General features: G+C 43.1%; 1 protein-coding gene across 1 annotated transcript in view; it reads right to left on the reverse strand.

The window, feature by feature from the left end:
* The window catches only part of LOC115076912 (sperm flagellar protein 2-like), a 347,966-nt gene that overhangs the window by 209,043 nt on the left and 125,216 nt on the right, over positions 1 to 13,707 (reverse strand). The window contains exon 6 of the mRNA XM_029578930.1: positions 269 to 416. Coding sequence (XP_029434790.1) covers positions 269 to 416 — 148 coding nt within the window. The remainder of the gene's footprint in view (positions 1 to 268; positions 417 to 13,707) is intronic.

Consider the following 13,707-nt stretch of genomic DNA (forward strand, 5'->3'; position numbering starts at 1 on the left):
TGGTCCAGCAACTGTAGTGAAATAGTTGAATAAACAAAGGTTTATATATATGAATAAAGGACTGACTGTTCTTTTATATGGTTACAGTCAATATTATACTTGGTGAACAGTCTTTGGCAGTCTCTGTATAAAGTAGTTTATAATTTTAAGACTGCCAGGACACTAAAAATAAAACAAAACAAAAAACAGTTTCATACTCACAGTAAAATGTATAGTAATACTTAGTCCTTTTTAGGGCAGTTAGGTTTGCAACATGTTTCAGAATTACCTTTCTTTTTAGCTTTTGAAGCCTTTTTCTTGACACCCTTTCCACTGGATCTAGAAGGTGTTCGGGATGTTTTATTACGTTGTTTGCTTTCCGTTTTCCGGCGATCTTTTTCTTCCTCTGCTTCCCTTACATGAATTTCAGCAGCCGTCTGATAGATAGATATTAATATTTGCATTCAAAACACTCAGAATGATTTGTTAATTTATAGGATGTAAACAGTAATTATAAAAGTAATGCACAAGAAGTAAACCTTTTTTTGGTGAAAGGGAAATTCTAAAACAAGAGGTCATAATGAGGCTTATGCCAGTGGTGAGCAACGTTTCAGAGCCACGGTCCCTCCTTGATAAGTAACATTCATATATATAATATATACATACGTGAAGGGTATCCACTTTGCAGCCACACTGCCAACCAGTGGCTCAAAGCCCAAATTTCCTCATTTTGTTTGTTTATAAGTTGCTGAAAGAAGTAGGCCCACACAGACACAAAGAGGCAGACTCAATATACTCAGAAAGACAGACACAGAGAGAAACAGATAACTCATATCCAGCAGATATAGACACCCCACATCCACTGAAACAGACACAGTTACCCCATACCAGTCAAACACAAAGACATCTTATATCCAGACACAACCTCACATAGAGACAGAAACCAAGCACTTAGGCTCAAAGACACAGCACACGAAAACCTAGACAGAAAAACAGACATACCACACATAGAATACAGACATACAGACACACCACACACAGAAATAGAGAGGCATAGATACAGCCCACCCAGACAGGCAGACAAATACAAGCAGACACAGGCAGACAGGCCAGGCCACATCATACAAACAAACCACAGAATACCAGACAGAGACACACACTCCACACCCTGACAGACCGAGACCCAGAGAGAGATACAATATATCCAGGCACAAAGGCCCAACACCACAAGGGAAAGGGCTGGAAGGTTTTGAAAACATTAGGTGCTAGCCAAATTTATTTTAGGAGCTTAGAAAAACTCCATCTTATCTTGCCTAACTTTTTATTTTTTAGTTTCTTATTGTTTTCACTAATTTTTTCCTCTATTTTTGTATTTTTTTCTTAGATTGTTACTCTTTATATTTTCTTATGTTTTCATTTGCTTATTTAACTTTTTTACACTTTTTCTGTTTATTCTCCCTTCCCACCTCCTCTCTCTACCTCTTCATTTCTCTCTGACCTCTTTGCCCATTCTCCTTCCCTATTGCACCACTTCTTTTCACCTGGGTAAGCAAAAGCTGTGATTTCTCTCCCTGGGTAGGTTCCCAGCAGCAACAGCAACCACTCCTGAGCAGCTCTTCCTGGGTTGTAAAACACTACAGTTCTGCTGCAGAGTAAGCTGCTCCTCCACCTGGGCTCACCACAGCAGAAGCAGCTTCTCTTCCGAGCCCACTGAAAATGATAAATGGCTAAGCCTTGGCATGCTTACAATGATATATCCAAAAACAGAACAATCACTCAACTGGTTTAAGCACAAAAAATCACTGATAATGACAAATATAAATTAAATTAACACCATCGGAATTTGCCACAGACTGCACTCATTTTTTTTTGTGTGTGCCTTATTTCTCATTCTTGGCATACACTTGTAATCATCTGGTCTTATTGGCATCCAATAGACAGGGGTCAGGAACCCTTTTTTGGCTGAGAGAGCCATAAACGCCACATATTTTAAAATGTAATTCCATGAGAGCCATACAATATGTTTAAAACTAAATACAAGTAAATGTGTGCATTTTATGTAAGATCACACTTTTAAAGTACAATAAGTCTCTGAAAATATTACACCAGGCCTTAAGACACCAATACATCTCCTATTAGGAAAACGGACCAAGTCAGGCTGCTATAGAGTCCTACACAGAAACTACACGCCAGCAGAAAACCTCACCTGAATCACGTGCTGTCCCTCACCTAACATAGAATAAAGAGACCAAAACGCATAACAAGAAGCATGCAGAAAAAACTGAATTGGAAACTGCAACAAGCCAGAGTCTCTGTATGCAGTGTAACAAAGGAAAAAAGAAACATCACACATCCTTATAAAACAAATCAAGAAATATAAAATCATCAGCAGTAAAACTGTACTAACAAAAAGAACATATTTCGAAACAGCTGATGAGTGGAATATCCAATAATTAAAAACTCATATAAAACATTTCCAGATACCAACAAAATATTTCAAAATAGCAGACACAAAGATCCAGTAATGAAAAATAATAAGGATACAAAAATTTTTTTGCTCTGCATACCTGGGAACGTTTGATATCCAGGTGTTCCTGAGATTGTTCTGAATTAGCAGGAGGTGGGGGTGGTTTGCTTGGAACTTTCTCCTCTCTCAGTCACATACCAGCGCTCTCTCTCACACTGGCTCTCAATGACACACCTATACACACATGCTCTCAGTCACTCACATATACAAATGTTTTTTCTCTCTCACTTATATAGGCTCTTAATTACACCTTTTACACACATGCTGTCTATCTTTCACGCTTACACACACACAGGCTTTCAATCACATAAATACATGCTGTCTTTTTCTCTCACACACAGACTCTCATTCACATGCTTACAAACATGTCCTCTCTTTCTCTCATTTACACACAGGCTCTCAATCACATACTCCCTCACCTAAATCAGCTCTCAATCACACACATACACACATGGTCTCTCTCTCTCATTTAAACACAGGCTCTCAATCACATACTCACATGCTCCCTCACCTAAATCAAGCTCTCAATCACACAGACACACATGGTCTCTCTCATCTCTCATTTAAACACAGGCTCTCAATCACATACTCACATGCTCCATCACCTAAACCAGCTGTCAGACACACATGATCTCTCTCTTACTTATACACACAGGCTCTTAATCATACATACACATGATCTCTCTCACACACAAGGATCTCAATCATACACACATACTCTTTCAACAAACAGGTTTTCAATTACAAACTACACATACAGGTTCCCAATGGTAAACTTACATTCATGCTCTCTCTCTCACAGGCAGGATCTCAATCACTGACATACTCTCTTTCACATATACAGGCTCTCAATCATTCACATACATGCAATCTCTCACTCACACACACAGGATCTCAAACACACATGCTTGCTCGCTCATTCATTCACTCTCTCTCTCCCCCTTCCCCCCCCCCCCCCCCCCGCGAACTCGCGGCAGCAGCAGCCACCTCCCAACACTAACCTCCTTCATTTTCAGCCCTCGCGGAGGCGAAGGCGGAGTCCCATCGGCCGGGGTTGAAGATTTTCATTTTCCTCCGAGCCGCGCTGCAGTCTTCTTCCCGCGCAGGCACCCGATGCTCTCCACTTCCTCTTCCGGGCCGCGGGAAGAAGAGAGAGCACCGGCGTGCTCTCTTCTTCCCGCGGCCCGGAAGAGGAAGTGGAGAGTATCGGGTGCCTGCGCGGGAAGACCCGCGCAGGCACCCGATGACTCCAGCGCTGGCACCCGGCTGACAACCCGATGACTCCCGCGCAGGCACCCGGATGACTCCAGTCGGCGTGCTCTCTTCTCCTCCCCCCCGCGGCCCGGAAGAGGAAGTGGTGAGCATCGGGTGCCTGCGCGGAAGAAGAGACCACGCTAGTGTGGTCTCTTCTTCCCGCGCAGGCACCCGATGCTCTCCACTTCCTCTTCCGGGCCGCGGGGGGGGGGGGAGGGGAGGAGAAGAGAGCACGCCGGTGCCGCTGACTCCAGCTGTCCTGCCGCGTTCCGCCCGGGCTGACAGCATTTTAAGCCCGGGCGGCGGAGGACCGGGGAGCAGCTGGGTCAACGGGGAACCGCGAAGTATGGCGACACTTGTCTGCGAGCCAGATGCAGCCCTCAAAAGAGCCATATCTGGCTCGCGAGCCATGGGTTCCCGACCCCTGCAATAGACAATAAATATTTTTTAGAGAATTTTTAAATTAGTGAATAAAAATAATTATTTGTGAAGCAGGATGATTGGATCATATTTCCAAAGTAGATGAACCTACCATTATAAAAAAAGTCACTTATCTGAAAGAAGATGGAATTTATTCTAGATACATTAGCATCCATGGCATTGGATGCTAGTTACAGTACATGGAACTTCTGACACTGGCACAACATTTTGAAATTAGCATTTCTTCATTAGGAGTGCAAATGATAGTTTTAACTGTCCAGTAGTCACTGTTAATTTTTATAATGGAATCCAGAACTTTGATGAAAACATATTTTATTCAACTCGAGTGCCCTCTATATTTCTAAAAATGGAACATCTCATTTAAAAAATGTTTGATCTAACATTTTAAAAATATAAGTGGAAACATAAACTTCTGAATTGTAAATCAGTATTGTTATAGTGTATTTGTCAAAAGGAAAAATATACTTGTAGAGAGAAGAAAAGATGAAAAGGTATTTCTGTGAGCTGAGCTTTCCTCACGATTCGATATCTAAATGTTTGTGGTGCTGTTTATCTGTCATCTGTGAAGACTAACAGAGGCAATGTAGAGTCCACTACTAAGTAAGTTTGATGATGTTGTCTAAAGAGTACTATAAGATATAAATTGTCATGTAAGAATTGATCTTATATCAGCAGTTTGTTTATTTATTTATTTATTTTTAGTTTTTATATACCAAAGTTCTTGTACAATATACAAATCAATCCGGTTTACATGTAACAGAGAAAAAGCCAAAGGCATTAGTGGACGCCCAAGGGCTTTACAAGGAACAGTTAAACAATTAAAACAATTCAAAACGAATTAAAACAATTAAAAACAATTAAAACAATTAAAAACAAAGGAAACAAAAGAACTCCAAAAAACAATAAAGTAGTAAATCTCTCGGGGTTATACATAAATCTCTCAGGGTTATACACAAATCTCTCCTGGTTGTACATAAATATAAGTATATTTCTCAGGGTTATACATAAATCTCTAAGGGTTATACATAAATCTTTAAGGGTTATACATGATTGAAATAAGGGAGGGTGTTATAGCGAGGAACTGAATTGAGTAAGTTTCGCAAAGATAGCTAATTATGGGAGGTTTGACTTGCTGCTTGACTAAGGATTCAAATTTATAGGGAGGGAGATAGAAAAAGGCGTGCCAAAGTATGGGGAGAGATCCAATTGGAATCTGCTTGTGTGTCTGTGAATGCTTGGCTGAAGAGCCAGGATTTTAGCTTTTTTTTTTAACACTGGATGGCTGGGTTCAAGTCTTAGGTCTGGGGGGAGAGCATTCCATTGGTGGGGTCCTGCGGTAGATAGGGCTCGCTTCCTTAGTGAAGTTTTTGAAGGTGGGGCATACAGTGTGCCTTTGTAAGCGTTTCTGATGGGTCTGGAGGATGTGTGGAGTCGTAGTTGTGTCATGAGTTTGATGGGAGAGATGTTGTGGATGGCTTTATGAATGATGGTAAGCATTTTTTTTTAAAAGTAGGTCAGAACTGGAACTTTCCAATAGTGATCTATTAATAGTTAGCTATTAGTGTTAAACATGCTTTTGTAGAAATGTAATTTTATGGGGACTTCCTTTTATGCTTTGAAGAGGGTGGACTTGTACTGCTGAGCTCCTGCTGGGCCTACCCGATTTTACTTGCTCAGATCCTTCAATTTATCTTGTGTCCCACTATGGCTATGAGCATAGAAGACTCTCAATGTTCTCTGCCTGCACTATGGGCTGAAAAAAGATCTAAGGCAAGGAATAAAGTCAGAGGTAAATCGCCCGATAGGGACAGTGACTCTGCAGCTTCCATGCTTGAGGACGAATCTGACGCAGCCTTAATAAACACTGCTGGTGGCCTGGACACAGCTTCCTATTTACTGGATGTTTTTGTGCTAAAATCACGACGTGCCTGGATGCTCGACTTGGCATCGTCGTGGACAAAATAGCCCAAATAGTCGAGTCGCTATGGGAACATTTGGGTTGGCTGGACGAGGCTGAAACTCAGATCTCAGATCTCAAGGACTCACTTACCTCAATGAGCGCCAAGGTAGAAAAGCTGGAGTGCCAACATGTCACTGCAATTGGCAAATTAGAGGACCTTGAAAACTAATCGGGATGCCGTTCATTTCATGGCTCATTGGCTCCCTCAGCTCTTAAATATTTCTAGCAAAGATGGCGCTATTAAAATTGACCAGGCACATCATGTCACTGCACCAGTATCAACACAAAGTGGAATACTGAGAGCTTTAATTGTGTAGCTACACAACTTTTCAGATAAGCAGCACATTTTGACTGCCACGAGAGAGGTGGAATCGTTGACTCATTCTGGGTCGAAATATGATCTTTGCCAATTTTTCTCCAGAACTTCAACGACAATGTCAGGTCTTTCAAGCTTTTAAAAGAAAATTCAGAAACTTAGGGGTGTCTTATGCTATCCTCTATCCCGCTAAATTGAAAGCAACTGTCAATAATAAAGCAATCTTTTGCATCCGTGGCAGAAGAAAAGTTGTTGTTGGAGGTTAAAAGCCATGACTCTGCCTCTAAAGTATTGTGATGGCCATGTGGGTATTTCAACATCATTCACCTGCTACTTCTCTTTGAGCCCAGTGGGAGACTGGCGACTTTTAGTGGTTCATTCTGTTCTTTCTACATTTTATTCGAAGGGAGTTCCCCCTAGCAATATTTAGCTAGTTTTTCAATTTCTTTTGGTGAGATGACCTTCCTCAACATGGCCACACTGTTAATTTTCATTCATCTGGCCACATCCATGATTTTTCTTTTTCACTCCACTCACTTAAACCACGTGCCCCTCCTTGACCTGTCGATTTCCGTGGAGGCCTGGACTTTACAGCTTGAGTGATGGCTGCCTTAAGAGACTATGGTGTGAGTGTTATCATCAAGGACTTGTTCCAGAACTCTACATATACTATCTACTCACTTTCTTAGTTTCTCTACAGCTCAGTTACCTTGGGATCGCTGTTCCAATACCTGAGGGACTACAGCCCAGCTGGGCGCTTCCATCTCACTACTGCCACCTTTGGTGGTTTAATATATTGCTTAATAAGTAGTCTTTGTTGCTTATAACATCAGTGAGTTCCTATCTATCTCTCAGAGCTTTCCCTGGAACTAGGTACTCGCTCCTCGAGGGCCTAATGCATACCAACTCCTGGGCTGCCTCAAGAGGCTATTGTGTGAGTGTTACCATCAAGGACTTGTTCCTGAACTCTGCATGTCTTGCCTACTCACTTTCTTAGTTTCTCTACAGCTCAGCCACCTTGGGATCGCTGTTCCAGTACCTGAGGGACTGCAACCCAGCCGGACGCTTCCAGCTCACTACTACCACCTCTGGTGGTTTAATATATTGTCTAATAAAAGAACTAGTGTGTGTCTGTCTCCTACACTAAGCCTGACCAGTGGTCCCTCTTGGGATCTCCCCTGTGGGCGTGGTCATCTGCCACTGGTCCAAGGATCCTCCCACAACTATTCTAAATAATAATAGATTGCTATCTCCAGCAACTCCGTTAATAACAGATTGTGATCTCTCAGCTTTAACAACAGAGCTCTAATAACAGATTGCTAATTCCCAGCTTTAACAACAGAGCTAACTCCAAGGATCCGGCTTGTCTCCAGGGTTCCGGCTTGACTCCAGGGTTTCGGTTTCCTACATGGATCCAGCACAACTCAATGCTTTGCAGGCTATACCTGGCCTGGCCCAGCACTTTGCGGAACAACAGGACGCCTTGGAAAAACTTACTTCAGTTTTTCATCAGCTACACACACAGAAGGTTCAAAGCACTGCTTCTAACTATGAAGATTAGTTACAGGAGGTAACTTTAAAGACTGCTGTACCACTGGCGGCTCCGATCTGCTTCTCTGGAGAAATACAGAAGACCCAGGGCTTTTTAAACCAGTGCTGCATGCACTTTACTCTACAATCATCTTTATTTCCTATTGCTCTCTCCAAGACTACCTACATCCTTTCTTATTTGGATGGTAGGGCCTTGTCTTGGGCATCAACCTTGTGAGAACACAAGGACCCTATTTTGTAGGACATAGAAGGATTTATGGACTTATTTAAATCTGTTTTCAATGACCCTGCTTGAACTTCTGTAGCCGGTTTTGCTTTGGTGGAATTGGCTAAATATGCCATAGAGTTTAAAACTCTTGCGGCAGAACTCTGCTGGGACCCCAAATATCTCAAGACTCTCTTTTACAGAGGCCTGGATACCCATTTAAAAGATGAGCTGGCTGCTCACGAAACACCTGACTCGCTGGACGAGTTGGTAGCCTTGGCCACTCGGATTGATCACTGGCTCCAGGACAAGGTGAAGGAACTCTGGCCTAAGATGTTATCTGGGTTGAATCAGCCTAACTCTATACCTGCATCTCGAAAGGTTCAGTAAATTCTGCTGCTGATAAAGATGAACCGATGCAACTTGGTCATGGACATTTGACTTCTAAAGAGAGAAGATTTCGGAAGAAGTGCGGCCTTTGCATGTACTGCGGTCAGCCTGGCCATGACGTCTCTACATGCTCTATTCGTCTGGGAAACGGTCGGGCCTGAGTCCTGCAGGAGGACTGTTCTTGGGCCGTGTCATGTCTTCTCCTCTGCATTCTCTCCCACCCTCTTTGACCTATGGACCGAGTTCGGTTCAGATTCCTGCCCTGGTGGACGCAGGGGTAGGAGGCTTTATTCTCAAAACTCTAGTGGAATATCTGAGGAGTCCTCTCGTCAATTCAGAAGATCCACTATTGCACTACAACTTGAAGTGGGTTTTGGACATTTCTCAACACCGGCACTTCTACTGAAGAAGGCAATGACGTCCCCAGCAGCCCTACCCATTGCTGCTGATATGCATACGCCTTCAGCATTCACCTTGGCTTGAACGCTCAACATCAAATAACCGTATTCACGGATTATATACCTTAGAGTATCTCGTACGCTTTTTCCTTTTGGAGGATGTGCCTGATGAGCCACAGCACATAGTGACCCGAAGAAGATACTCTTGGTAACTACCCAGTCCGCTGGCAACTCCATCAATTCTCATCCAGCAATTTGTACTGGACTGTCACCATTTGAAGTGGTTCTTGGACGTTCCCTACACCGCCACTTCCACTGAAGCATTTAGTGATGTCCCCAGCAGCTCAAACCACTGCTGATGATATCCATAGACTGTGGCTTCAGACCAAGGACATGCTAATTAAGCGAGTGACCGTGCTAAGAAGTACTACATTGCGTGCCTTGTGCAAGTTCCAGTCTTCAAGCCAGGAGACAAGGTCTGGTTGTCAACCCAGCACCTCAGACTCAAATTGCTCTCCTCTCGGTTTGCTCCTCGATATGTGGGTCCATACCCAGTTCTTCTACGTATTGGCGAAGTCACCTACTGTCTGAGGCTACCACCTGGTCTTATTATATCCATAACGCATTCCACGTTTCATTTTTTGAAACCATCCATACTCAGAGAATTGTCTTCCAAATCTCAAGATCCACCTGTCATCATTGCAGAAGATGACTTGAGATCAAAATCTAAGAGTTACTGGATGTTCATATATGAGGCAATACTTTTGAATACCTTCTGAAGATGGGAAGGTTTCGGCCCCGAAGTACACTTTTGGGTGCCTCAGACCAATATCTTGGATAAAGAGATGCTTCATCGATTACATCTCGCACATCCTTCAAAACCCAAGCCTGGTACCCGAAGAGGAGATCGCCCTTTGAAGGGGGGGTACTGTTGTGTCCATCGCTGTCCGACGTCTCTGAGGTGCCCACTTTACCTCGTTGGTGACTCCCTCCGGGGTTGATGGAGGGCTGGCTGCTGCGGCATCTCCAGGCCATCCTCCTCTGGCGTCCCGGACCGGCTCGACACTGCAGGCCATCATGTTGACCAGATGCCTAAGGGCGCGTGTGCGTGGCCCGACTGTTGTACCGGCGTTAGCACAAACCTCAGGGGCGTCCCCTTGAGATGACATCATCAGCTCCAGATATTTAAGGTCTCAGTTTTCGCTAACAAGACGAGTTAGAAAGGGCATTCGCTACCTCCGGGTATTGCTGCGGATGGGATTTGCTCTCCACAAACCTAGCTACTCTGCCTCCTCAGACTTCACTAGAGGTACCCGCTCCTCGGGGGTCTCGCTCTCTCTTTTTTTTTTCAGGTCGCAGTCCGGAACCGGTACTCACTCCTCGAAGGCCCACGTCCCGGACCAACTCCTGAATACCACTTCTGCTAAGAAGTCATCGCTGCTTACAACATTAGTGAGTTTCCATCTATCTCTCAGAGCTTTCCCTGGGACCAGGTACTCACTCCTCGAGGGCCTACTGCATTCCAACTCCTGGGCTGCCTTAAGAGACTATGGTGTGAGTGTTATTGTCAAGGACTTGTTCCAGAACCCTGCATATACTCTCTACTCACTTTCTTAGTTTCTCTACAGCTCAGTTACCTTGGGATCACTGTTCCAATACCTGAGGGACTACAGCCCAACCGGGCGCTTCCATCTCACTATTGCCACCTTTGGTGGTTTAATATATTGCTTAATAAGTAGTCTTTGTTGCTTATAACATCAGTAAGTTCCTATCTATCTCTCAGAGCTTTCCCTGGAACTAGGTACTTGCTCCTCGAGGGCCTAATGCATACCAACTCCTGGGCTGCCTCAAGAGACTATTGTGTGAGTGTTACCATCAAGGACTTGTTCCTGAACTCTGCATGTCTTGCCTACTCACTTTCTTAGTTTCTCTATAGCTCAGCCACCTTGGGATCGCTGTTCCAGTACCTGAGAGACTGCAGCCCAGCCGGATGCTTCCAGCTCACTACTGCCACCTCTGGTGGTTTAATATATTGTCTAATAAAAGAACTAGTGTATGTCTGTCTCCTACACTAAGCCTGACCAGTGGTCCCTCTCGGGATCTCCCCCGCGGGCATGGTCACCTGCCACTGGTCCAAGGATCCACCCACAACTATTCTAAATAATAACAGATTGCTATCTCTCAGCTTTAACAACAGAGCTCTAATAACAGATTGCTAATTCCCAGCTTTAACAACAGAGCTTTAATAACAATTAGTAAGTACTCATATTGGGAATTCAGCCGTTGATGGTAGTAATGTAGTGTTGCGCCTCCTAGACAGAGTCAAACACTTTGGCGCTTGCCCATCACTCCAGACTTTCAACTTTTCTAGGAAGAGCAGGGCAAATTTAATCTTCTGTTTGAAGAGTTGATCACAAATTAGAGTAAAACTCTTCTAGCATGGCTGTCACTCGGGCCAAATAGTCCTGAAAATTTCTGACTTTCTGTAAGTTATAGGAGGCAGATAAAAACCTGGCTATTTGAACAGGCTTTTAGCCTAAATAGTTGATCCCGTTCATTATAGTAATATAGAGACACCAGGGGAAGATGGAGATGAGAGTTGGAGATGGAAGGAGGGGAGATGGGTGGGGGGGAGGAGGGTAGATGGAGGGGTAGAGGGAAGGGGGGTATCCTGGTAAGATGTGGCAGTACTGCTGCGATCTGAAAGAGATTAGTTTTAATGTACGGTTTAGTTAGTGAGCCTTTGGTTTTACTGTATTATAGCCTTGTATTATGTTTAAGGATATGTTTTTAGTATATATGTATTTGAATGTTGCTACTGCAATTTCAATCAATGTAAACCGCCTTGAAATGAACTTGAAAGCCGGTATATAAGGTTGAATAAATAAATAAAATAAGATCCAGGTTCTTGCAGTAAGCTTGCATAATAGCTTGCTTATGCACAAAGTTTAAGACTTGTAATAACGATCTGTGGTCACGTCTCCTTCTCTTTGCAAGGTCCAAGTCTATGTGCTCTTTCGATACAAAAAGTCTGGCACAGATCGGGCAAATTCAGGCTTTCTGGGAGCCACGATTCTAGAAATGAGTTGAGGTTCTGGTCTTTAATAGTTTCAGGAAGACCTAAGAACCTCAGGTTGGAATTCCAAAATCTGTTCTCTAGATCATCCAATTTTTCTAAATGCTCTGCAGGAGAATGCTCTAGGGCCGCCATTTTGACAGTTTGTGCCATTGTGTTGTCTTCAAGGACCGAGATCCTTCCTTCAGCCTGCTCTATTCTTGGATTCAAGTCAGCGAGTGCTTGTTTGACTTCCTGCAGCTGGATAGATATGTTGGTAAGCTTTTCTTCCAATGTGGCTAGCACCACTGCTTTAATACCGGCAAGAGCAGCGATGTTGATGTTCATTGTGATGTGCAAACAAATATCTGTATATAAAAACTTTAAAATAAATAAATAAATAAACAGTTTCTTCTGCTGCTGGTGAGGCTACCATTTTTGCTTCCGAACCGCGAGGTATTTCTCTCTTCTTCTTTGATCCCTTAACGAGCATTACTGGTGAGGATTTTTGCATATATGGCACAATCAACATGTGCTCTGCTGGTGTTTCTTGCTTGAAAAGCTCCTTAGGTTGCAGATTAACAGTTGTTTTAGGAACGGGGCACTTGGAGCTCGAGAAGAAATGTCCTCTTTAACTAATCCCGTCATGTGACCCCCCCCCCCCCCCCCCCAGAGGAATGTATCTTTGAAGGATACAAATAAAACAGGAGAGTTAGGGCATCCCAACAGAGAGGTTCCAATAAATGCAAAAGTAGTCCATGAGCCTATAAGAAAAGAATCACCTAAGCTAAAGAATTCCAAATTATCCATATCAACTTAAAAGAAGGTTGTTAATACAAAGAAAAAACACACTTTGAAATGTCTGTTTGACTACTATAGTCAAAAGATAAAAAACTTCTCAAATAACTCAAACTCCCTGTTCAACATTGTAAGAAACCTTATTGAAGAGAACAACAACAACGCCCCCACAACCAAAACAAATAATCTAAGCCAAGACCTGGCCCTGTTCTTCAAGAACAAAATAAGTAAAATAACCAGCACTTTCAACAATCCCTCAACCACAGAGGAACAACTTGACAAAGCAACCATAACACCCTGGTCGAACTTCGATCCAATATCCAACACCAAAGCTGAAAATATGCTAAAAAAAATCAATCCAGCGCGTCACGATCTAGATATAATCCCAACACGAGATCTGAAAGAAATGGCGCACATCATTGTCCCAACCATAGCAGCTATTATCAACAAATCACTCGAAGAAGGCGAGCTTCCAACTGAACTAAAAACTGCAACAATCACATTAATATTAAAAAAGAAGAACCTAGATCCTGCAGATTTGAATAACTACCATCCTATCTCAAACCTTCCTTTACTAGCAAAGATGACAGAGAAAGCAGCACTGATACAGCTTAATGAACACCTAGAGAACAACAATATTCTACATACCTCACAACATGGATTCAGGAAAAACCGAAGTACTGAAACTCTGCTCATCAATTTATCAAATAAAATAATAAGGGGCTTCGACAACAAACTAAGCCACCTACTAATCCTACTCGATCTCTCTGTGGCATTTGACACTGTAGACCACAAAAGCCTGATATCAAGACTTGCAAGCATTGGTCTTTCCG

Source organism: Rhinatrema bivittatum, chromosome 1 (genome assembly GCF_901001135.1).
Source record: "Rhinatrema bivittatum chromosome 1, aRhiBiv1.1, whole genome shotgun sequence".
NCBI lineage: Eukaryota > Metazoa > Chordata > Amphibia > Gymnophiona > Rhinatrematidae > Rhinatrema > Rhinatrema bivittatum.